General features: G+C 40.9%; 1 protein-coding gene across 1 annotated transcript; it reads right to left on the bottom strand.

Moving 5' to 3' along the window:
* enc1 (ectodermal-neural cortex 1) lies at positions 1-27,866 on the bottom strand. Its single transcript, XM_039758442.1, has 3 exons — positions 27,519-27,866; positions 17,238-19,043; positions 1-3,812 (listed from the first exon to the last, which is right to left on the bottom strand). The coding sequence occupies exon 2, from the start codon at positions 19,035-19,037 to the stop codon at positions 17,262-17,264; it is 1,776 nt and encodes a 591-aa protein (XP_039614376.1). The 5' UTR covers positions 19,038-19,043; positions 27,519-27,866; the 3' UTR covers positions 1-3,812; positions 17,238-17,261.
* Positions 27,867-27,999: the final 133 nt, after the last annotated feature.

The following is a 27,999-nucleotide window of genomic DNA, read 5'->3' as shown; positions in this document are numbered from 1 at the left end:
TCAAGGTTTTCAAAGAGAGAAACTCTCAAATTTATTAGCAATGAATTTCACATTGTGAAAAAGAAACATCCACTTGTACAAAATGATATTAAAACCGCAGTAGTCTACAAAGAGAAAGAAACCAACATTTTGACACAATATTTTCTGCACACGGACATCAGTTGTGAATGCATACCACTTTTTATTCAGTCAGGACAGGACTATTATTCAGCCATAATCACTCTTACTCAGACAGGTGTCAGCCCCATGGAGAAAAAAAAAAAGCAGCACACAATTACACTGCAAATAGAAGGCTGCTCTTTGTTCTGCGTTTCCAAGGCAACCGGCAGCCAAAATGGGAAAAACCTCCTCATTTGATGCCAAGGGGTTTGGAGTGCACTTTACCATGAATTGTTTTCAGGTTCAGGCAGGGGGAGGCGGTGCAGAATTGGGACGGTGGTTGGAGAGAATGAGAGGCCAGGAGCTTTTTCTCTATGACCTCTTCATGTTCGCCTACACGCTTCCAGCAGGCGCGGGGTCTGCTGCTATGTGTAACTTTATCTATTCAGCCCCATTCAGACCTAAGTGAGGACTGCAGACAAAAAAAAAAACAATGTAGTGGACATACATAATCGGCAAAGTGAAAAAAAATTTAAAAAAGGGTTGATTTATTTTGGTGTGCATATTTTCTTTGGACTGAATTTGTTTTAAATACAGATTGATGTTCACCAATAACACTGTGTGTTTTTTCCCACGCAAATTGGTGCAACCAGTTTTCGCTCCAGGCAGTAGCTAATGTTTGATTGTATTGCTGGACCAGACTAGCAGGTTGTGCGAGTTTACATCCTCAGTAGCCAGAAACCACCAACAGGCAGGCTTGGCAGCAGAAGCCTTTTTTCATCTGCAGGAGAAAACAGTCGAGGAAGTGACTAGAACAACATATGAGGAAATAGTGTGCCCTGAATCAGCTCCCACGAGTACAGGTGAGGGCTGTGAGAACACAGGCATGCACAGGTGCATCTCACACACTTGCATGAACTCAATAAGATGCCGTAGCCCATCATAGTTTTGAAACAATGATGCTGCAGTCCAAAAAAAAAAAAAACGTATTGAATTAAAAAAAGCACACCACATGTCAATATTTTCTGTTCTAGGTTTTAAAAAGCTGCAGTGGGCTGGCGCCCTGCCCAGGGTTTGTTTCCTGCCTTGCGCCCTGTGTTGGCTGGGATTGGCTCCAGCAGAACCCCGAGACCCTGTAGTTAGGATATAGCGGGTTGGATAATGGATGGTTTTAAAAGGGAGGCACCGAACTCCTTATGGCCAAAAAAGATCATCACCAAACTCGTGTTATCATCTGCCAACCCCGGACCTAAATCGAGAAGGGATGAAAGTTCTTGGTGGAGGCTACAGAATGGATTGCTGAGAGGAGTCTCCGAATTAAAGATAAAGTCTTAACAATTGCTGGGAGTGATGTCTATTTTCATGTTAGTGAAACTTTTCACAATTTACCAAAAGTGTGCATTGTTCTTATTAATGAAACAGTGTCGCTTTCCGTTTTATTCAGTCCGTCTCAAACCTACAGCTTTGACTAGCCATAGTCTACAGTGGCAGCGTGAAGTGAAATGTGGCAACCGGTCTTAGGGTGGGATGCCTCTATTAAGCAAGGCACGCCACCCACCACAGTCATGTAGAGCCAATTTCAATGTGCCACCACCAGGATCTTCTACTATCATTTTGCATTTCCAGGCTTCATTCTTTTCTAGTGACTTCTGGTCAGAATTGCTAATATAGAAGAGTCAGCAAAAAGCTAGGACTCCCGTATACCCACAATAGACATAAACAGAGCATCACTTTATAGAAGAATGAAGATGGGAAAGACAGACTGGGAGAGTCAAAGTATCCTTCCACACATACCTGTACTCTAATGGTGGCCATGCTGCTTGAGGTAAGACAGGCAAGAGGCCATCAGTCTGTAACTCACTTGCCAGGTAAACAAACTAAACTTTGCTATTTGTAATTTGGACTTGGCAGGTCCTTAACGTGAATCCTCCTCGTTAGGAAGTCGTGTTTTCTATAATCCCAATTTTGTGAGGTCACTGGGTAATTTTTTAATGAAATATTTAATATATCCATTTTAATGGGCCCTACTGCAAGTAGTTATGTGACTGCGTTCACTCCTTAAGAAATGAGTTAGGACAACGAATGGCAGAACAGTGCACCGCTTCATCAGCTAGCTCGATCAGGCTCTGTGTCTCACGATGTCATTAATCGCGTATTCAAAGTCACACTGGAAACAGAGAACATATACAGTATATCTATATATAAGCTGTAACAATGCAGCACTTGAAAGTCTCAACTGTTACATGCACAAGAAAATGATCAAGTTGTCGAAACAATGCCAGACAAAGTACTGTATGCTGTGAAGGAATATTGTAACTTGTGATCAACAGTTCAGCAAATAAATTAAAATGAATTTCGTCAGATGGTGCACGCTTTCTGCAGTTTCACCAGTCATTGGTCACTCAGAATAATGATTCGTTGGAGGAACTTCATTCCATTAACGTGCAATACTTCCACATTTACTCATTTGGAGTTAAAAATTAGTTTAATTTAGCTGAGTAACAATAACGTACCCCAAGAATCATTTTTTTTTTTTGAGTGTAGCTGTCTATTAAAGCAGAATTTGCGGAAGTTGTACCCCTTTCACTCTAACCATGGCAGCCGAGTTCAATACCAAAGTTGGAGTGCTCCTTTTCACAACAAAATGACTCAAACCCTTAACGCTTTTTGCTTCAGTCGTCGACATTTTAACAAAACGTCATCTGTCTGCCATAACAACATTGCCTGACCATGCAGGGTGTTTCGCTTAATCTTTCTCTCTACATGGCTACACGACAAGGAGTTACGAAATGGGAGGGAACGGGATGGGAAAGAAAAAGCTGACATAAAAACTCTTCATTGTATTCACCAAAAAAAAAAATACCAGAGTTAAAAAATGTGCAAAATTAGAGCCTGGTAAAAGAAAATAAAAAAAGGCCTGTACTACATACATGAACTTCCAGACACTGTTCAAGCATACAGGTCACTAAACAATAAATATATATAATAGCCGAAAAGACGAAAGACATACACTTTTACCTTGAGGAACAAACAAAAACAGAATTTGTATAAATAAAAATCAAAATATACACGTTAAGCCAACTTTTTGTCCATTCTATAAAACCTGTACAATTTTTTTCCATTCCTTTAGAAAAAACAAAAAAAAAAAAAAACACGTCTTTTGTGCTGCTTTTCTCGAATGCACGTTTGGCATTCTCAGTCAGCTGAAACACTGAAGTCTTTGAAGCCCCAGGTGGACGAGGGCTGCCAGGCCGCTCGCTACTCTGTGCGCAAGCACATCAAGGCCAGGCTCCTAGGCCTGCGGCCATCACATCACCCTGCAGCTGGTGCTGGCATTTCACAATGTCACAGTGCGAGGTGACAACCATTTCAAATTTCACACTGAAACGAGTGGCCGACTGCAAGCTCCTTGTCTTCGGTTTTTCTTCTCTTCTACAGGAGCAGATGACTGGTGACATTAAATTGTTGATTACAGCAGCTTGTGCAAGAAAACAGCTTCATTTATTCATATTTAGCATAATGCAAATGGCTCCAAATGAAAAAACAGTTGCTCCTTCATTCCCAGTTTGAAGTGTTTGGGGGTCTCAGTATCACTGGAAACGTATCCAGAGTAGTCAAGTAATGCCACCCCACCACTCAATTCTTCTGGGATTCTGTAATCCTTCATGCCATGTTTAGAAAGCTTTTCACAGTTGATGACCAGTGGACAGCATCTAGGTAAGGGAAGATAAGAAGATGGCATCAGTACCTGGGCCAAGTTAATCAGAGACTGCTGTTCTTATGGTCACAATAAAGGAAATATCACATTATTAACCACTAATGCGATTATCAATTATATTACAGAATGTCAATTTTATTGCATATTAATCAAATTTATATTGGTCTTACTTAAGAAAATGTATTCACTGGGATACTGTATACCCCCATCAATGTGCAAAGCATTCAAAAATTTGATTAAGGAAAAGGATAAAAATATGAAACAGCAAGGATGACAACATCACTTTTTTGAATATAAATACAATAAAGGGGAGATGAGTAACTAATGGAGAGCAACATAATGAGCAAAGCCCCTGAAAAATCCACACAATCTTACAGGCCAACCCGCTATCCAAAAAGTGGCACGCGGTCTGCAGACCGGACTACACGGTGTGTAACGCCGGAAAACGGACTCGCGCCGCCTAACAGTTTAGCATCAGTTCCAAGGTGCAAAGAGGCTGTCTGCAAGCAGTTAAGGGGCTGCTACAAAATCACCTTCTGGTTTAATACTGATGAAAAAATGTAATTATATGGATGCATATACTTAATATTACACTGCCAAGCCCACTTCAGGGTCTTAAGGGGATGGAGCACTAGCCCATCAAAGGGTCGCTCTAACAGCATCAAATCATAAACACATGGTTCTTAATACACATGCATGTTATAAGCTTGAGTGAGAGTGTAGATACACAGAGTAGATGAGATGTTAATTTATGTTATTTAACTGAAATCCTTATTCTTGAATATATTATTAACACCTTAGTAACACAAAATAATTTGCCATTGCCATGTAAATAATTCTGTTTCACACTTGAGTACATATTCACACAGAGACACTGAGAGAGAGAATCTAAATATACAGTCTATATAAACACACCCTCTCTGTTTATGTTATAAAAGGTTAATACTGTTCCCACAGCAGGTCATTTCCCTCCTTGGACTCATGCTGATCAGCCCAGCTGTGAAGCAGATCAACAAGCAAGTCAGCCTGCTAAATTAAAGGAACACTCCCAGGAAGTCACCGTCACTATTCTTCAGTGCAGGGCTGGTATGTCACTGCACTGACAAGAGCAACAGATTCGCCCATTAACAGTGTTACTGTACATGTAAACTACTTCTGTCCACCCGTCCATCTTCCAATTCTGCTTATTCCAATTTAGGGTTATGGGGAGGATCAGCCTATCCAAGTTGAACTAAGCATGGGGCAGTAGGTAACCCTGGATCAAGTCCCAGAAAACACCAACTCATACAGAGCTAGCTTAAAAGCATCAGGCAGTCTAACCATTTAATGTTTTCAAGATGAAATATGAAACCAAAATACATGGAGAAAGTCCATGTGACCTTAAGGAGAACATGCAAATTCTACATAGTGACTAGACAGGAATGGAGCCCAGGTCATAGCCAGGTCCTATGTGGCAAAGTGCCATCTTTTACATATAAAATAATCATCTATTCATTTTCTGGCCAGCTTATCCAGTTCTGAGTAGCATGGACATAATATATTATATCTATGGATAATCTATATCTATCTATCTATATATACACACACACACATACACACGATAGGGTAGCGTGGTGCAGAATTTCTGGATATTTTATTACTGGAAGTAAACATTAAGCATGGGAAAGGCACTACAAGAGTAAAATGTATTGCTTTTATTAGCATCAGCTTTCTTCTCAATTCCCCACTTCCTTTGATACTCGCTATTTCCTCTCTCTCACTATATCTATCTCTCTCTCTATATTATATACAGTATATATATATATATATATATATATATATATATATATATATATATATATATATATATATATATATATATATATATATATATATATATATATATATATATACACACACACACACATACATACACATGCAATAGGTTCATGCAGAAGGTTGTAGTACCAGCATTGAAGGATTTCAGTACATCAGCTTTCCTTGACACTTAGCTCTTGCAGTTGTAGAAAAGCATTCTTTTCATGGACTTATTGCTTTGATGAGATCAGGACTTCACAGGGATGCAGGGATGTCCCACTTCCTTATTGCTTCGAGACAATTGGCAATTAACGGCTATCAAGATGGAAGTGGTGCATACTGTGTCGTAAAGGCACTGCACACCAGGGAGGCGAGTAATTGTGCAGCACACCAGGGCTTAAGCAAGATAATGGACATCTCCAAAACCACCTATCTGCTTTGGAACAGTTTTGGTACCGGTACTAAGGTTCAGAAGCTGGTATCAATACCAAATTCTAAATTTTAGTACCAACACACACTATATATATATATATATATATATATATATATATATATATATATATATATATATATATATATATATATATATATATATATATATATATATATATATACATACACACAGTATACTAAAATAAAATATGTATACTGTTGCCCTGTCAAGGTTGAGCCGCAGTGTTGCACCCAGTGCTGTCAGAATAAGATCCAGCCTCCACGGGCTTGAATTGGATGATGCGAGTTTAAGAATGTTATATCAAATACACTTTACGGAATGCTGTATGTATTGTGGGTCAGGCAGTGGTGGGTGTGCTGCCTCACATATCAAGTGTCCTTCACTCTGGTATCGTCTGTGTGGCGCCTACACATTCTCCACATCTCCATCTTTGTTTCTTCCTCCATTCTCCCTATAACATGTGTGTTCAGTAAACTTCTGGTTCTCATTAGACCCCAGTGTGTACCCTGTTTTGTTTTTTGTTTTTTTTCCCTGCCTGTGTCTCTACCTATAATTCCTAAAGTGTGTTTGGGAATGAACATACGTATATATTACATATGTATTACACTAAATGCAATAAGTATATCAAACAGAAAAACTTGTCATGCTGCTTGTCTGCAATGGTTTATTTACAGTCTCATTTTTTTCAGCAGGATTTTGCCTTGCACAAGTTCTGCAGAGCCTTTCATTGTTAAGATATACAGATGCCAATCAGCATTAACTCCATATACTTCCCACACCAAAGAGGGTTTTCCACATACTGTACTTTAGAAGCAGACAGTAGACTGGCTAGGTTGCTATACTTTAAACCGCAGGTTTACTCATTCAAGCCCTGCCTTTGACAAATTTTGTAATCCTGAACTTAACCCGCCTTTGCGACCTGTGAATTGTGCCGAATCCTGGTGTTTGTAAACTCCCTTGATTAAGGGTTATCAGAATGATGAAGACACAAGTTATTTTCTTGCTTGGAATCATACTGCGTGCGGGCAGAACGATATAAATGAGTGAACTTGTGCAGTCCGGTCCTGATCCATGCCCACTTTAACAGACTCACACTGATAGCCAGCTAACGATGTGTTGACTATATCTGTCCATCCATTTTCTTAGCTATGTGTCCAGGTTGTGTGCGACTTTACGTACATTGTTGACATGATAAATGCAGTCTTTAGGCTGTGTGTTTGTGCGCATGAGTGTGTTCATATGGATCACCTTTTCATTGTCACACTGCCGGTTTCCCCAGTCTCGAGCTGCAACTGAACCGATTCCTCATTACAGACATGAAGGCAACTTTCCTCTGTAGTTCCCACTGAAATGAACAGCTGTTGACGCCCGCAAGCATGCCGGCGATGAGCTCTGACAAGTCTCTGGTGCTTTTGTGCGACAGTACGCATTCACTCACTTTGCGTATACCCACATACACACACACACACATGCGGAAACAGCTATAATTCCCAGTAATAAGCATGATTTGTTATCTTTGGCAAAGATCTGGATATCTGTCTTTTACTACAAAGCAACAATGGCAATTAGCAGTCAATTTCCACTGGCAGCCCATGTAAGACTGAGGCAGAACAATACAAAGACTCCCATTGCGAAGCACTTTGTGCTCGATGAAACACCTTCTGCATTCAGTGTGTGTGCTTCCATTAAACAGGGCAGACTTGATTACAATATAATTAGGCTTATGGCAACATATCATTAAACATGGCAGCTTTATAAATTGTCCTCTATTAAATGAGGTGTCACCCCAATGAAAGAAACTGCTGGCGCAGCATTTGCAAATGTCAGCCACCAACTCGCTTTGGTGTCATATTTTTGTAATATATCAGCAAATTTCTATTTGTGTGGTGCAGTGATGGCATATTTAAATAAAATTGTCACTTTAAGCATTGTTGATTTATTCAAAAGTTTGATATTTTCCAGCTGACTAGCATAATCAATGTTTGCCCTACCAGGCATTCATCAAATTCATCAAAATTTTAACACCATTGTCTTTGATATTGGATGTATACAAGAAGCTATATAAAATATGAAAGACTAAATTAAATAATAAGAATATGAGCCACAGTGGCTCCTAACCCTAAAATTATGGAGGGGTTTCTCCTTCCTTTTCTCCACCCACAGACTTAAAAAGGGAAAATAATGGCATTGTCCTCGGATCCCACTGTAAGCAGCAAGGGACTGTTTTAACAGAATTAAGTGCCGGCAACAAAGAATCCTTTTCTTTGAAATTAACTGCTGCCAAGGTGGGCAGTGCTCCAAATGCAAATGAGACCGCCGATGGAATTCTAAGAGTGAGCTTAGTGATGGTAGAGAAAGCCTCCGGGGGCTTAAGGAAGATTCACACAACGATTTGAGAAAATGCAGGTGACGGAACAAATGCATGGGAGTTTCTGGAATGGGTGTCGAGATGTTTGTATTTAAAACACACACAAAAAAAAATTTTTGCTGTCTTACCTGAAAAAAGTTCAAATGAAATGATAATGTGATGACTCCTAATTTAACTTCTAGAATTAAGTCCGGTGTTACACCGACAGGTGAAAAGCAGACAACTAAAGGAAAGGTAGCCATGTTATGACTAGAGATCTTGACGGAAAGATTAGTCTGTAATAGTAATAGTTATAAAGTGCCTTCAGAGTTTTGGAACAATGTTCTGTCCTCATTATTCATTTAATCTTTGAGAAGATATTTACAATTATTTGCTTAACAGATGCTTTTATTCAAAGCAACTCACAAAAAAAGTCATTGTAATCGAGTAAAAAAAAAAATCAGTCTGTGGGGATTGTTTTTGGAAAAAATGTTAGGCTGGGGAAACACTTAATGCTATGCGATGCGTGAGCTTGAGGACGCTGCTGCTACACAAGCCGTGTACGGACTACTTGTACGCGAACTTTAATTCTGGAGGATTCCACCAGGTGGCAGAATGAGAAATCATCACGGTGACAAAACAACGTCCCATTTTGTGGTGTTGTGAGTTGCAACAGCGACACAGAATGCCAAGACAGTATGCGAGACCTTTAAATGTATTGCATCGTTACGGTGGGGAATATGCAATGCTTGTATTGCCTATGTGAGAAATGGCCTAAGAAAGGCACCATCTAAACATTCGCATGTCAGCATTTAAGTTTGAGGATTTGCTTCACATCATCAAACCATTTATCAAACATCAAAGCATGCAGATTCACTCTGTTAGAGCTGCAAGCCTACCGTCACATGTTGATAGTAAATAACGATGCCGATGTTGTCATGTACCAAAACTTGAACACACACAACACTCATATTTTTGCTGGTACGGCAACTCGCACACGCGTCATGTTAATTTCTGAAGAGGTGCTCAGAGGACACCTCAAAAGAACACTAGGAACGCGTGGCAGCCATGATGCATGAATTATACACCAGCCCTTATAGGATGAGGGTACAAAATGGATCATCACAGGTGAAGACCTCAGAACAAAATACAAACAAGTTACAATTCCTAGATTATAAAAATCTAACAGCTACAGTTAGACAATAATTCACTAATAAGAGTCTTCAAAAGCTTGTTAAACACATTGAGGGAGACAGAATTGCAAACGGTGGTAGGCAGTTTGTTCCACCAGCCATGAGCTACACATGAAAAGTATCTGGATTTGAGATTTGATGCCGTGCAGAGGCATCAGCAGAACCGAGTGGTCGAGAAGGAGCACAGAGCCTCACCAGTGTCTCCATATACATGAGTGCTGAGCCCCTGATTACCCTGTAGGCAAGCATCAAGGATTTGAACTTAATATTCACAGCTACAGAGAACCAATGTACTTATCTGTAAAGTGGAGAGACATGTGCCCACCTAGAATGGTTGAACATCAGACATGCTACTGCATTTTAATTCATCAGCAGCAGCTTGGTGACACATGCTGATCCTCCTGCCAGCAGGGATTTGCAGTAGTCCAGACGTGACAAGACCAAAACCTGGACCAGGAGTTGCACTGCATACTCCATCAGAGACGATTTGAACTTGCAGATGTTGTATAGAGTGAATCTGCAAGACCAACAGTCCGTTGCGAAATGATCAGTTAAGGACAGATGGTCGTCCATTACCACCCCTAGAGTGCGTACTGACTTGACGGGTGTTAGTGACAATGAGCAAAGTTGAACAGAAGGTGGGGTGCAGAAGATGGATGAGCTGGGATAACAAGAAGGTCTCTCTTTGACTGGGTGAGCTGGAGGTGGTGTTCCTTTATCTAGGTTGCAATATCAGTGAGGTGTGCAGAGAGTCTAGCTGATACCGCGTAGCCTTATGGAGGGAATGACAGGTACAGCTGCATATTATTAGCACAGCAATGATAAGAGAAAGCATGGGACGGGATGAAGGGGCCTAGAAAGGAGGTATACAAATTGAAGAGGAGAGAGTCTACCCGTGATCCTTGGGGCACCCATGTGCTAGCCTGGTGTACCCTTGGCAACTCTCCTCACCAGCACACACAGTAGGATCTGCCCAACAGGAAGGACTCAGAACCACCTGGGGGCAGGCCCAGTGATGCCAAGGTCAGAGGAGGATCTGGTGGTTGACCATGTCAAAGACAGAGAAGAGATCTAGCAGGACTGTGCCCTATTAATGGGACCACACTTAGTTATATTACCCATTTACATTACATTATTTTAACTCATTAATTAGTTGTGTTATTTATCTCTGTTAAATTAAACGATACTTATTATCCATCTCCTTCCAACCTACCACGTGTGGCCCAACAAACCTACTATTTTTTGATGTATTCATAGAAAGCCCTAAAAAACAATTAAGATGGCAGATAACAAGCACATTCCTGAACAATCCACCCCTCTCTACTTCCCCACCCTCTTTTAAAAGTTCTGGTTTGTAGGGAGCTGCAAGCATTGCTGGGCATTAAGAAAGGAACCCATTAACAATAACTGTGTCTCCTACAGAGCCCTGCAGTAATTTGAACAAAAGCTGTATAAGGTTGAGGATCACTCGTACTGTAACATGCAAAGAAAAAAAGAGGAATTAAACACAATCGATTCAGTCCAAGTGGTTTAAGATGGTGAGCCTATATGCTGCCACATAATAGGACTCTTTCTGCACTTAGCATGCATCCAGCCCTTCATCCAATTATAGGGTTACGGGTGGGTCACTGACTGATTAAACAGTTTTAGAAACAATTGGAAATAAGGGATTCTGTGTGTGTGTGTGTTCTTTACTGCATTTTTTTTTTTTTTTTTGCATTGTGTAATTGAGCTCATTTTGGAAGGTGCCAGATAAAATAATGACTAACCTGCATGTCCTCACATACCACACATGTAAATCAGATGACTTGCAGCAGTAAGCATTTGTTGATCCCACAGCTTCTTCACAAGAATCGGTATTTACAGTATGTATTATGCGATAAAACATGAATGATGCAGGTAGTGTGACTGGTTAAATCCCAGCGACCTGCGACACCGAGCAAGTCGCTTAAACGGCAGGGCTCAATTATAGACAACACACATGTAAAAACAACTTCTGATTTGCAGGTGCCTTTATACATAAGTAAATACAATGAAAAAAAGACAGCCCACTATCTTCCCACCGCGGCACAAGCACTTGCCGCCGTCAGCGCGCACTTCAAGGACAATGAGCTGCCGATTTCGCTCCTGAATGAGCCTGCAACGGATCTGCAGTCAGTTAGCCTGCCATTAAAATCCTGTCAACATGGTCCTTCCACCGAAGATTGGGCCATAAAACTCAACAAGAGATTGATGTCGCATTAAGGTTGACAGAGCGCTACCGCCTGAGCCAGGCAGGCAATAAGCAGTTGCTTACAGCGCAGTTAACGGCCAATTCAATCGCGCTCGGGATTAGCCGACCACCCCCTCATAACTCACTCGGCACCTGCCAGCTTTTATTGCCGTGGCTTCCTAAAAGCCAGCGACCTTTAAAAGAAGAAAAATACAGTGGATGCAAAATACAATTAATAAAAAAATGCTAGGACTACTGCCAACAAGAGGAGGTCATTAATGCTTGTAGTTGTCTTGAGATTAGTGGGATCCGACGGTAATGGAATAAATAAATGGAACGTGCCGCTTGCATTACAGGCACAAATACTGATAGATAGATTGATAGATAATGAGACTGATATGAATTACACTATATAATATACCGAAATCAAATATGACTTTTACGGACGGTCAAATAACGGTGTGCGACGTTGGCTTGCTGTGTAAATTTAATGGTAATACTACTAGGTATGAAGATCTTTACTCGTTTATAAAACTCAGCTGGGTGATTTATACGGGCTCCAAAACAGCCAGACCAAATATCCGAGGAACAGGCGCAAAACCATTTACAAAGTGAAATGGTCATTTACATGTGAACTCTGATCTTTAGCGTGCTGGAGTTAAAGGGCGTGGAAATATGCAAATAACGCACAATCTTATGCCCATTTAACGAAAAGCGCGGAACTATAATCAGTCAAAAGATATTAATAATTTGCTTCACCGACATTAAGCCCCACCCTCAACCTTATGTTTCGTCGCGTTCCATGGGCTGCAGCGAGGCGTACACAGAAAGCTGTGCAGTACCCTTGCTAGTAAGCGAGTTTGCGGCAAAAAAATTACCCATTAAAATAGAAATACCTACAAGTTGCAATTTGGCAATGAGTAAGTTATTATTATTCATTCATTTCTGAACACACACAATCCATATTAGGATGGCAAGATGCTCATCCGGTTTAAGACGCAAACCAACCCTGCACGGGGCATTGGTCGCAAAAAAGGTGAGTTTTGTAACCATGTGTAGCCACTATGAATTTTTCTGATTGGGTGAAACAGATTATGACGCCTACAAAATAAAACTATGAAGCTGTGGTGGGATCTTGCGTTGGAGTTTGTGTTGCTCTAAGAATTTATCCACTGGACCAAAATAGATTTCAGATTTACAATGAACACATTCACATGCCTATTTACAAATATACTAAAGAAAACAAAATAGGTAAACTTGAATCTGAACCTTTTAGTAGTGCTATATGATATAGCTGGGTGGCACAGTAGTAGTGCTGCTGCCTTGTAACTCGGAGTCCAGGGTTCATGTTCCAGGTTCTCCCTGTATGGAGTCTGCATGCTCTCTCTTTGTCTATGTAGGGTTCCACTGGGTGCTCTGATTTCCTCCCACTGTCCAGTGACATGCAGGTTGGGTGGATTGGCAGTGCTAAACTGGCCCTTGTTTGTGTGAGTGTGTGCATGTGCGCTCAACCTATTATGGACTGGCTTCCTGTCCAGGGATTGTTCCTGCCTTGGCTCCAGCCTCCCTGCAACCATACTCAGGATGAAGAGGACTTGGAAGATGGTTGATGATATAGCTTATTGGTGGCTTTGGCATTCCTCACAATCAAAACATACTTTCTCACTGCATATCAATTTAGTGACCAACTGACTTTTGACAGAGACACAGGCATTCATTTTTGTGCCATCTATGCTCTGGACAGAGTTTAGCGAGTGAAGGGAAGCATAATGTGATGTGTTGTCCAGCACTGGGCACATACCTTTACAAGACAACAGATTCAGTCTACAGTTGCCAATTAACCGAACGTCAATATTTAAACTTGAGAATCTGAGAAAGATCCACATTGTTACCATACATGGAAAGTCTAAAGAAATCGGCCAGGACATCAAAGAGCGAGCCACCGATTGTGTGATTCAGCAATTTTTGCTTTCCCTCTGTAGATAAAGATCCAAATCTTCCATAATTTACCACCTTCAGCGACATGTGAGGTGAATCATCTACTAGGTAAACCTAGCATGTTCTCCCCACGTCCCAAGTGCTGCCTCCATGTGCTCGAGTTTCCTTCCATAGCTTACAGCTGTTAGGTTGATCAAGATGCTTAAAAATTGCCTTTGTACATGCCTTGTGACCGACTGCTATGCCAGCTAGGGACATTGCTATCTTGGTGTTCCCTGCTGCCAGGATTGGCTCTGAATGATGGATGATCTTGTGAAGCAAAGGTGCTTTAATATGGCAACAGAAGTAATGTTACCTTCACCCCACTCCACTGAACAGATTCAAAATAGAATCTGCTTATCCCAGTCGAGAGGTTTGAATATGCTTACAGAGGTGAAAGTGCATGCGTGTAATTTAATATTTATGAATAGTCATACTGTATTTGGTGCTACCTTATTTCCCCCAGACATCTTTGCTCTGATTATATCTAGACTTATGAATGCAGAAATGCTTTACATTATGAAGTCTTCAGTTTGCACTACCTCTTTGATTCAGTTGCTTTATCTTTTCCATTATCTGCATTATACTGTAGAATAATGCCCATAATGCTATGTGCCTATTCCCTCTACAAAAGGCACTTGATAAAATTTTAACAATGATGATAAGACCACCGCCACTGACAGCTGAGAAGAAGAAAGCAGGCACAAATGTATTCATGATGGCCAGCCCGGCAAGGCGGCACTCCCTAGAGGGGTTACCGAATGAACTTAAGGGAGGCTGATGACATTGTTTCGACTGGGATTGTGAGCTTGTCCAGTCAGCTCAGGTTCATGAGACAACACATCAGAATAGATTTTCCTCTATTTGCAATAATGAAACACATGTTCTTTGCAACCCTAATCTTATTTAAAAAAAATTTAACAGCATTAAACCCGAATAATCTGTCGGTAATTCAATCACAGTTTCTGGCCATCTCCATTTTTATGCCTTGCAGGAATATGGCTGGGCTACTAACATCTGTTCATGTGGGCTGCCACCTGAGCCGCTCACGCCGGGATCCAATAAAAATTCCTTTTGGGAGCTCAGCCTTGGCTTTTACTGACAGAATCATTTTGTGATCAATTTTCATGTGTTACTGTGTGGCTAATGATCTTGAGCATGCAACCATACTTAATAATTGTAATCATTAAGTTACATCATTATCCAAATCTGATACAGAGGCATTGCTAAGAGGCCATGCAGATTAGTGTCCTCCACACCCTTCCGAGTTACTGGAATTCCATGAGCCACATAATACTATAAAGCTGCCACAGTAAGACAAGAATGTTAATTATTCACAAAGAACTTTAAAATATGTGCATTTAGACTATTAGCTACTGTATGTGCAGACTGTCTGTGCCTATTACAAGTATTCATGACAAAATGACTGAACTGCTAGGCCATGGATATGAGATCAGTGTGGCACTTTGAATTAGGGGCTTTATTATTGCTGCCCTAATATGAATTGATTTAGCATTTTAATATAATTTTCTCTGGTGACTTCATGGCACTGTAATGCAGTGTATAGTTCAATAATTATCAGATATTCCGTCAAAACGTCAATCGACAGATTCATGTAGTGTTCAATCCATACAACTCATCCATCCATTACTCAGGCCCACTTGTTTCATCAAATGGTTTCAGAGGACTGCGGTCTGTCCCAGAAGTATGCTGCACAAGGCAAGAGCCATCTCTCTACATGGTGCAAGTCTCTTATAAGTACAAGTCAGTCTTATCAAGCCAATAATTAATGTAAAGTGTATTTCTTCAGAATACAGCAGGAAGCCAAACTACCTGGAGCAGCGTTTTTCAACCACTGCGGCCCAACCCTGCCTGCCGGTGGGTTGCGAGTTGCTGTTGTTTATATTGTTCGACACGTGGTTGCCCCTCCCCACTCTGATATTCGTGCTTGATTTACCAAAGGGGAATTCTGAAAATCAAGTCGCCATGTGGGTGGTGGGCCGCAAATACACTTATATGGGAAAAACTGGGTCCCTGCCCCAATGGGGTTTAGGAACACGGACCTACAGAAAGTGCAGTTTACCCTCAATGACATTCAGGCCAAGCCGTGTGCCACCCAACACAACATGTCATGCTTATTGTTACATTTTTCTTCCTAACCCTAGCAACCGGGCGGACAGACAGATACATAGATGTACACACAGAGGCATGTGTCCATTTATTAAGGATGTCTGTCTGTCTGGCAGGCAGATACTCTCTTCTGGAGGTATTCAGTGTTAACATTTGCAGTGTACCATCTATTGGAATGTAATTTTTAATGCATGTTGTAATAAAATGCATTTCATTTTTCATTCCAACAGATGGTGCATCACACACATCACCACTTGTTTTTACAAATTCCATACTAAATGGCATATAACAGAGACTTAGTGACCGGACAGACACATAGGAATATATATCCACCTTAATGAAAGGCTCTTTTGTGTGTCTCTACTTACAGATATGTATAAATATTGAATATCTTACACATTCCTATCTTGCTTTCACTGCTGCTGGGATAGGCTCTGGCTCTCCGTGACCCTAAATTGGATTAAGTAGGTCTAATGACAACCCACAACAATGCCTTGGATAAGCAGGTAGAAAAAAAAATGGATAGATGCATGGGCCTGATATCATACATATATTTATAAGCATATATTATAGACACAGGCATATGTAGAGCAGTGTGATGGTGTAGCCACTAGCACTGCTGCCACACAGATACAGCATTGTGGATTCAAATCCTGTGCTGTGCCCATTCATTGTTTATGTGTAATATTTGTCCATGTGCGAGTGCATTTTCTTATGGTACTCTGATTTCATCATGTGTTTGTTCGATCAGTTGGCAATTCTTTATGCTTGACTGGCATGCCAGCTAAGGGTTCATTACAGCCTTGTGGCCAATGCCCAGTTGTCCCAGGCTTATGAAGCCATTCTGAATTGAATCAAGGAGACTGAAAATATGATTCTAGAAAATTTTGTATGAAAGAATGTTTTTTACCATTACGGAATAACCCTGAATAAAAACACATTTGAATTAACAAAAGCCACCACACTGAGCAACAGGTGGTCATACAACAGATGACCAGTGTATGCCAAGTGAAAGGCCTTGTGCTAGGCACTGCTTTACACGGCAGTTGGGTTTGGTGGAATGGTTTGATTTTCTGCTAAAGTGAGTTGTCATTTTTCTAAATTATACCGAGATCTTGATACTCTGCATTCCATTTGTGACAGTTCACTTTCACTGGGTTTGAATCTGAGAGGTTTTCTTTTATTCCATAAAGATAACTCTATACAGTTACCAAACTCTGTCAATGAAAAATAAATGAGTGATGCTCCATTTGTTTAATTATTATATGCATTCAAGCCACATTCCACAATAAAATATTTAAATATCTTACCTATAAAATCTGACAACATCACATCTAGGCTGGAAGGTGTTTCCAGGTGCTGACAAAAGCTGTAGGTATCAGCGAATAAGGAACTGTGGTTATGCTGTTCCAGGTGTCCAGAGTGGGGTCATAGCAGTCCAGTGTTTTGCACCTCTGTGTGCCAAAGTAGCCTCCCACCACATACAGTTTGTTTCCAGATGCCACAGCCTGGCAGCTCATTCTCTTTGCTGTAACATCACCTACTTTAGTCCACTGATAGGTTTCGCTGTTAAACTTGTAGGCTGAGCATGCAGAAAATTCTGTGTCTCCTCCCATGACGAAAATCTGATTTCCCAGCACGGCAGCAGCGGTGTAACGCCAGGGCTGTGGGCAGGTGGCTGGCACAGTCCATCTGTTTTCCAATGGGTCATAGCACTGCACTTTAGGTAATTTGTCATGGCTAACACTTGTGCCACCAAAAGCGAAGAGTTTTAGTTTGACGCTTACTACTGCAGCATTGCTCACCCCTTCTCTGAGAGGAGCCACTATTGTCCACTTGTTTGTTATTGGGTCATACTGTTCAACTTGCTTAAGGGATACAGAAGGAGAGGCTGGAAGACACCCTGTGGCTGCTGTGTGTCCACCTACCACATATAAGCAGTGCTTTAACTCAGCAGACCCATGACCAAATCGGGCAATCAGCATGGGAGCTGCTTTTGACCATTCTTCATGCAAAGTGTCGTATACCCACACATCTTTAGAAACGCCATTTTCAGATCCTCTACCGCCTGTCACGTACACCTTGCAACCTATGGCGCAAGCACTAAACTCTTTACGAGGGCTGGGGATGTCAGCTTTGGGGATAATCTCTTTGGCTTTTTGGTCCACCAGGTACAGCTTGTCACACATGAAGGTCTGCCCTCCCAAGAGGAAAAGGGCATGTCCAGTTTTGCGAGGACGTGCACACAGACTTGTCACCACACCATCATTCTGCAAGATTTTCAGCTTGCACCGGATGGCCTCTTCCACTAGTTCTTTGCTCTTTACCTGCTTGATGATGAGCTCTTCCATGGAGACATTCTCCATCAGAAAAATAGCTGGGAGCAGAGCAAGCCTGACAGTGCGCAGGAGCTCCGGAAGGTAGCAGTGTCTCTTCTCCAGGTCGTAGTTCACCCAGTTGAGTGCCGACTCATAAACCAGTCTCTCATCCTCGGTTTCCAGCTCTTCATTGGAAAGCAGCTGCACAAGCATATCTTTGGGCAACTGCAAGAAGTCTTCAGTTTTGCTTATGGCTGGGAAGTTGCTCAGACACATCCCCCATGAAAGCTCGTACAGCTTAGTGCACTGATGGGCATCAGAGAGCAACAGCATGCCAAGACAGTTACTAGGATGGAGATTCTTCTCCAGAAACTCGGCACAGGCATCTCGGATGTCCTGGAACTCTAGCATGTCCCCAGCTTCTAGAAGTGACTCTGCATTCTCCTCGTTGATGATGACTCGTGAGGAGTAGGCATAGTCGAGAAGAAGTTCCAAGACCTCAGGATGAATAGAATCATGGAAATTCACTTCATTGGTCTGACTCTCCCTCAGCCCACCGCTGAACATGGCTTCAAAATACCGGCTGCAGGCCGCAAGCACAGCGCGGTGACACGGAAAGGAGCGTTCCCCTGCATGCAGCAGAACATCAGTGAAAAGACGCTGCTGGCGCAGTGCATTCAGATGCATGAGGACGCTGTCGGCATATGATGATTTGTGGAACAAGTAGATATTCATTGATCCCGTGCTGGCTCTGGACTTGCGATTCTCATGGACGTAAACAGACATTTTCATTGAATCCTATAGAGAAAAAGATAAGGAAGAAAAGAAAAAAAATATTAACACCTCGATAAGCTCCATCACATCACATCCTTTGATCTTCTGGACAACAGTCTTTATTGTACATAAATTATTTGAGTTCAGCAACACAACATACACAACTAGGCAAGTAGTAAGAAATTGGTGGGGGTCCACAGGTTCTGAGATGACTAGAATTACATTGAGAAGTGGGTTTAGGAATTGGATGGAAATGATTGGTCATCTAGATGGACAGACAGACAGACAGAAGTTAGCTTAGATAATATGATTTGCGTTTATTCCCTTTAGATTAATATTTTATTAGGTAGGCAATGTGGCATAGTGGTAAAGGCTTTGGACGTCAAGCTCTGAGTTTCCATGTTCCAATCCCACTACTGACACAGTGTGACCATGAGCTAGTCTCTTCATGTGCCTATGCTACAATTGGGAGCTAATGAAATGTAACCAATTATAGCAGCCAAATAATAGGCAATATAATATTTGTCATTTATCATAATTTATATCATACCATTATTTTATTTATACTTGTATTTGCATGTAGCATTTTTCACCATTAATTACTATTCAGTTTGAAAGTTTAGCGTCCACTCTATCAACAGGACTTAAATATACAGTCAGTCAGTCATTATCCAAGCCGCTATATCCTACCACAGGGTCACGGGGGTCTGCTGGGTAGGAACAAACCTCGGGCAGGGCACCAGCCCACCGCAGGATGCACACACACACATCAAGCACACACTAGTGACAATTTAGGATCGCCAATTCACCTAACCTGCATGTCTTTGGACTGTAGGAGGAAACTCACGTAGACACGGGGAGAACATGCAAACTCCAAAAAGGGACGACCAGGGAAGCAAACCCGGGTTACCTAACAGCAAGGCAGCAGCACTACCACTGCGCCACCGTGCTGCCCTATACAAATTAATTTACACACAAAACATGTAAAAGCCATAAAAACTAAATATGCATCTAGTTTATAACTAAACTTAAAAAGTCCTGCTTTTCCTTAAATTGACATTGCTTTAAAATGCTTATTCCTGTTTAAACTATATTGTGAGAACTTGAAAACCTTTCTGGAAAACTGGGAAGGAAACAGAACACGTGTAGGATCAAAGTTTATTTTCTGGGCTTGCCCAAGGATAGTTTATTAACAGTATATACGGACTATATGTATCTATTTGCACCATTCTGAATGTTGTCCAGATAAGGCAGACATTTCTAAAGAATATAGAGTATGTAATGTTTCTGTGAACCAGAAACCAGTACTTCCTCAAACAAGAAACCAGGTACATAAGGAAATGCCAAGAATAACATCCTTGAAACACACACACACTCCTACAAATGTATTTCTACTCATATTATATTGAATATAAGTTTACAAATTTCTACATACATATGCAATAAATTATAAATATATGTACTGTACATGCAGTGGGCTGGCGCCCTGCCCGGGGTTTGTTCCTGCCTTGCGCCCTGTGTTGGCTGGAATTAACTCTAGCAGAGCCCCCATGACCCTGTGTGTGGATATAGCAGGTTGGAAAATGACTGACTGACTGTACTGTACACTTAGATGAAAGGATTGCTAGTTGGACTGATGGATGAAATGAGTGGATACACTGGTGTATATATACGTTATGAGTTACTTTTTTGCAGTACTACAAGAAATAAAAATGATGGTAATAAACTAAGAAAGAAAGATATTGGTATACACACACAGTGTACACATTTATATGTGCATGCAGTATATCAGTCAGTCATTTTCCAATCCACTTTGTCCTGAACAGGGTCGTGGGGGTCCTGCTGGAGCCTATCCCAGCTAGCATAGGGCACAAGGCAGGAAGAAATCCTGGACAGGGTGCCAGTCCATCATAGAGTACATACAGTATATGTGTCCATCCATCCATCCATTCTCCAACCCACTGAATCCGAATAGGGTCACGGGGGTCCGCTGGAGCCAATCCCAGCCAACACAGGGCACAAGGCAGGAACCAATCCTGGGCAGGGTGCCAACCCACGACAGGACACACACAAACACACCCACACACCAAGCACACACCAGGGCCAATTTTAGAATCGCCAATCCACCTAACCTGCATGTCTTTGGACTGTAGGAGGAAACCCACGCAGACACGGGGAGAACATGCAAACTCCACGCAGGGAGGACCCGGGAAGCGAACCCGGGTCCCCTAACTGCGAGGCAGCAGCGCTACCACTGCGCCACCGTGCCGCCACAGTATATGTGTTATATATGTAAATCCATATAAATGATTTACTCATGCATAGAGAGATAGATAGATAATTCACGCTTTTGTTTTCAGTCGACTAGATTACTGTAACGCACTCCTCTCAGGACTACCCAAAAAAGACATAAATCATTTGCAACGAGTGCAGAATGCAGCTGCTAGAATCCTAACTGGGAAAAGAAAATCCGAACACATTTCTCCAGTTTTGATGTCACTACACTGGTTGCCTGTGTCATTCAGGATTGACTTTAAAATACTGCTTATGGTTTATAAAGCCTTAAATAATCTCGCTCCATCTTATATATCGGAATGCCTGACACGTTATATTCCAAATCGTAACCTTAGATCTTCAAATGAGTGTCTCCTTATAATTCCAAAAGCTAAACTTAAAAGAAGTGGTGAGGCGGCCTTCTGCTGTTATGCACCCAAAATCTGGAATAGCCTGCCAATAGGAATTCGCCAGGCAAATACAGTAGAGCACTTTAAAACAATGCTGAAAACACATTACTTTAACATGGCCTTTTTATAACTTCACTTTAACTTAATACTGATACTCTGTATGTTCAGTTCTTCATAATAACTATTCATGGTGGCTCTAAAATCCGTACTGACCCCCACTCTCTCTTCTGTTTCTTTTTCCGGTTTCTTTGTGGTGGCGGCCTGCGCCACCTCCACCTACTCAAAGCTTCATGATGCTCCAACAACGATGGACTGAAAGCCAGAAGTCTACGTGACCATCATCATCAGGTCCTTCGATGAAAACGCTAAATACAAAGAGGACTGTTTGATTTATGTTAGGTAGATTGCCCAGAGGGGACTGGGCGGTCTCTTGGTCTGGAACCCCTACAGATTTTATTTTTTTCTCCAGCCTTTGGAGTTTTTTTTGTTTTTCTGTCCACCCTGGCCATCGGACCTTACTCTTATTCTATGTTAATTAATGTTGACTTATGTTTATCTTTTATTGTGTCTTCTATTTCTCTATTCATTTTGTAAAGCACTTTGAGCTACATTTTTTTGTATGAATATGTGCTATATAAATAAATGTTGATTGATTGATTGATTGATAATGAAATGACCTATAATATACTTTATAGATAGATAGAAAGGGCATAATATTAAATTTAGACGGACGTACATAACAGGCATTACGATAGATAGATAGATAGATAGATAGATAGATAGATAGATAGATAGATAGATAGATAGATAGATAGATAGATAGATAGATAGGAGTTGGTGGGTCATTAGTTGGGTTGAATGGACTAATGGATGAAATCAATGCATATACCGTAATCTGTATACACACGACTCACATCCAGGTATGGTTGCTGAGTAGCTGAGCAAACAATCTTGATACAACAGAAAAAAAAAAAAAGTGTGAACATTGTGCTAGACAAGCTACTCTGCCTCATCTCTCATCTGTTATTCAATCTGTAGCTTAATCATTAGCAGCTGTGCCAAAGCAGATGTAAAGCTGGATAAAAAAAATAACAAACAGATTTCCCTCTAAATATTAACGACAATTTTCTGCTTCAGTATTCCACATACCTCTAAAAGACCTCTTGACCATTTAAGCTTCGAAGGAACAACATTCCAGGATCAAATGGCGTCTCAGTGTGGCAGGTTTGAGCCGGTGATTTGGAGAGGACTATGTGGCTAGAAATACGGGGCCCTGGAGGCTGATAAGCCAGGGCTTCAATTTTTTTTTTTCTTCTCTTTTTCCAGAGAGTACTCTCCGGGGACCACCGGGTCTATGTGTTTGTACTCCCTATTAGCATACAGATCAAGCCACAAATGTGTTAAAGCTAACTGGGATTACAAATGAGATGGGCTACCTTGAAAGGTCACTATAGCATCTGCGGGGCTAAGTTTTGATTTATCTAGACGCTCTCTTCCATTTGCATGCGAATGGAAATGAGGGCTGGTTGGTTGCTTTATCGAGCGTCGGGCTGCCATTAAAACGTTATTTTGTGCAAAATGAAATGCCATGTGGCCCTGCTGATGTGGAACCAAACTTGTGTCAAAATTAACTGAACCTATTAATTATGCAATAGTGTGATAATATGCCCTGCTGTGCTCCACCTGATACTCTGGCATTGTTAAGTTAATTCTTGGCCATGAAATTTAGGTGAATAACACAGGAGAAGCCACAGCTTTGAAATCTGCTTCATTTAATTTCACGGTTAGTTAGTTTTAGGTGCAAAAACTGCCAGGACAAAAGGCCAGCTACATAAGGCATATCCCATCTTTTTCTCTTTTTTTTCTGTTTGACTATAGCACACCACTAATGCCACCCCCATTGAAAAAGGAAGTGTGAAACGAGTTTCTACAAAGGAAGTGGTTTTAAACCTGTTTGGCAACAACAAAGACCGTATGCAAGAAACTCTCTGACCATTCATTTACTGTATCCATTCCAAAAAAAAAGAAAAATACAAACAAAATTGGCTAAGAAAAAAAAAAATTGTTAGATGACTTGTGCACTCTGGGAAGACTGCACTAAAATGTCCTTTGCCTCGTCTTCAACGTTACTACTAAAAAGAACACCAAAAGGCCATCTGACTGGAGTTCTGCATCGCGCAACTAGTTTGACAACAGCTGACTAGATCCGTTTTCACAGCGAGTGAAACTCAAGCTTTTTAAAGGAAGGCAGCACTTCGCCCTTTCTACAATTTACTGCTTTGCACTCGCTTAGCCAACACTGACCCTTCAGTGACCGGGACGCAGATACATGAGCTCACAGGAGGGAAAAAAAAGAAAAGAGAGAGACAGAGAGAGTGTTTACAAGACTGACGTTTCTCATCTTGGAATTAAATTTAGGCCACTTTCTCTTTTTAACCGCCATTACAAATATACGCTTTATGAGGGCTAATAATAATAATACATTTTGTTTATATGGCGCCTTTCCCATGCTCAAGGCACTTACAGGATATAAGAACTAACTATAGGCTAACTAACCAGGAGGCTCATTCACAGTTTGATGGCAGACCCATTTCTGCTCTTGGTGTATAAAAGCAAATTCTCATCTATAATCTGCGACTCTTAATCCTAGGCATCAGCATTATCACTGTGTGTCCATATCTGTCCTTGTTTTATTGATGAACTGCTCTCTCGGCTTACCAACAACACCAAGCCCCCCCCCTTCGTATTTACTCTTATCAGTCTATTGTTTGATTTTGCTTCCATAGTGATACTGTTAACTTCTTTATAAAGTGCTCAATGACACCACTGACACCAAATGAGCTACAGATAAACATTGACAGTGTTGGATCAGTAGAAACAATATGAAATTGTAATCCACTGCAAACTTTTGTACCGGGCTGGAGAGGATTCTCAGTGGGTTAACATGAAAGACCATAAAATAGTCGGACAGCAAACTAGCACAAGAGAGCAATGACAGAACTAATGCTCTGTCTTAAAAAGATGCCGCCAAGAATCGATTGATTTGTGCAAGTCGTACAGAAACATTAGAGAGCAGCACTAGATCAACACACGGTAATGAGATACTTTATGCGATGACAGTACATTGTTCAGGATGCATACAAGTGCATGTGGTTGTGTATATTTTGGCTTCTTGTTCTATTTTTTTTCAATAGTACATTTTACTTGTAATACACATGGTTCTTGTTAATATCCATCTTAATAAAAGGGCAAGTGTCTGTGCATCTCTCTGCTTGCTAGGTCTGTGTCGTTCCAAAATATGGCGCATCACACAACATTAACACTGCCTTTACGAATCCAGTGACGGAGACATGTGCACTTTACAAGTTAACACGGAGGGCCTTAGACGGGCGGCACAACTAGTACTACATGATATACTAATATATTAGTGATGCACATATTCTGGTTCTTATTATATAGAACATACTCTGTAATAAATAGTATAATGTAGCATATTAGTAATACTAATAGCATTATTAAATTAAATGTCCGCCCATCCATTTTCTAATCCCTATCTATTGATTTTATATAATACTTTGCATGTCTGTATTATTATATAGTGCCAGATGGATCTACCATAGCACCGTCCATTTGTCTTATATAGTGCCTTTCACCATTTCTATCTATCTGTCTATTACAACACATAGCACTAGAGTATTAAAGTGCCTTTCACCTTTTTTTATCTACCTCACTATATGTATCTGCCTTTGTATGCCGGCACTTTTAATAAACATAAAATGCATTTGTACTTTTAAGTATGTCTATCTATCTGTCTGCTGTTTATAGTACAGTACCTTCCATCTGTCTATCATACTATCACCACACTTTTCAAATAACATAATATAGTGCATTTGAATTTGTATATCTGTTTATCATAACACCTATCATTTATATTTATCACCATTTCTACCAATGTATTTACCTATAATAACACCTTTAATCTATCCCAAATAATCTACTTTTCAATTTCTGTCTATTTATATATCTACTATTGCACATTTTCTCCTGTTTTGTTATTTTGGTATACAGTGTTTCATAGCTATGTAATTATTAATAAATGTTTTTCTCATATCTATTATTGTACCCTTTCTGTCTGATTCAGTTCCTTTCGGCATATTATTACTTATTACTTGGTTGTTGCCTTTATCCAAGGTTACTTACAACATTTAAATTTATAATTGGCTACATTTTTTGTGTTTTTCCAGTTGGAGCATAGGATGGTGAAGTGACTTGCTCAGGGTCACACTCTGTCGGCTGTGGGATTTGACTCAACAGCCACAGGGTTTGAAGTCCAAAGCCTTAACCGCTATGCCACAGCTCAATATCACAGTACTTTTCGTCTGTACCTTTCACTATTCTGGCATGCAGCATTGCATACCTATCTAATGATTAATAAATGTTTTTCTCATAATGTCCTTGCTATTCTTGTCATTTGCACCTCAATTCACTAATCTTCCCTGTATTTTGATGCCACTCTACTTTGAAGAGTAAAGAATAAACACATTTGAATAGACTGGGATATTACAACATGCCGGTGTGAACTGCTACTTGTGGCAATGCATCTTTGAGCCCTGCATAACTTTAAAATTGTAGGCAGATCATTTGTGGCATATTTGCAATTAGAATCTTCGAATTCAAACCATAGTGACAGAACATAGTACTTTTATCTTATTGAGGAACTTTTTTGTTGAGTCAATGTGATGAATTAAGTGTTTTAAAATAGGAAATCAATGCCCTAACTATGGGCTCGCTGTGTGATATTCAGCTGTAAATCTATTTTAAAACAAATCTTTAACTATAGCATATTTACATACATAATGCCTACATTGGATAAAAATGTATGTAAAATAAAAACATATTGCTTGTGACTTGGTAACTCTTACAATTTAAAAATCTATATAAAACTTCAAAGAATGCCTAATTGCTTGTCTTATTGGTACCTAAGCCGACTTTTAAATATTTCCCACATGATTCATTTGATGGAATGAATGGCATTGTCTTTATGGCTTCAACTTCACAAGTAGTCATGTAGGTTCAGATGTGTCTTTCTAAATCAAATTACATCTTAGAATGGCTTTGTCTGATGACAGCATTTAGTTAACTCAAAGTCAATATTAGGCATTCCCTCTTCATTGTGTCTTACTGAATCACCTAATTTTCTCTCTGATTCATCGCCGGTTATGTAGTTACAATGAAACTTACACATGAGTCGCACGCGCTGCTTCATTTGTCTTATCAGAGCTTACGATGCTTTAATAGCGCCGGCCACTGCTATGCTTGGTTAGGATTTCACCACAAAAGAATACTAATCTTCTGACTGAATACCTGCACTCGTAATTTGAATTTTTGCTACTCTGTAATCACATTAGTTCCCCACCAAATTGCATGTTCAGATGACCTGTACAGCTAAAATGCCCTTAAAGTGAGACTGCCGGTTGATCTATTCTGTGTAATCTTTTAGTTTCACTCCACGCGGTGAAGCCGCAGTGGTCTCGATCAAGGCAGGGACATGCAGTGGCATATCTCTCAAGGAGGCTTTTCATCTTTAAAAAAAACGTGGTCCTGCTTGTCAACAGCGTCGAGCAGGAAACTTGCTGGGCTATCTGTGGCAAAGTCCCCGAAACACCCGGCGTCAACTATGTGTATTTCTGTGCATCTGTATAGCAGCGTGTGTGAGTTTAAAGACCAGCTTGTCTTAAAGGCTTACGGTGCGCTAAACAGAACGATGTCGCGGCTGCACTGAGACAGCTGCCAGGAAAACATCTCCATTACTCACCGACTTGAATTAAAGCAGGAGCTCAATGTAATCCTCTCAGCCTTTAACCATGCCACTTTGACGAGTTGGGGGGCAGCTGGGGGAGGCGATCTTCTACACAGCGCACTGGATTCACGGTCGTCAAGAGCCGTGCAGCCCGGTGATAGTGCAGCCCAAACGATTGCCTTTCGCAGCCTGCGATCGATTCTGCACTCTTTCTGGCTATAAACACCACGGACCGTCGGAAAGTTTTCGAAGTCCCTCGTCCGGTCCAGCCTTTTCCCATGTGGTTTGCCGCTGCGAGTAATCGAGAGCGGCCAGAGGCAAGAACGGCAGCAGCTTGCGGTGAAGCTTAGTGCGATGCGGTGAGCGTAGCTACTCAGTATGCTTGTTTCACAGCGCTGGGGTGTGTTTTTGTGTCACAGGAGAAGGCGGTCACAGAAAGAGAGTGGGTGGAGCCGGTATGCAAATCTGACGGCGAAGGAGGGATAGACTTCCACAC

This window comes from Polypterus senegalus, chromosome 7, assembly GCF_016835505.1.
Source record: "Polypterus senegalus isolate Bchr_013 chromosome 7, ASM1683550v1, whole genome shotgun sequence".
In the NCBI taxonomy this organism is placed as follows: Eukaryota; Metazoa; Chordata; class Cladistia; order Polypteriformes; family Polypteridae; genus Polypterus; species Polypterus senegalus.
The sequence above is the reverse complement of the archived record's forward strand: the minus strand, read 5'-3'. Positions and strand labels throughout refer to the sequence as shown.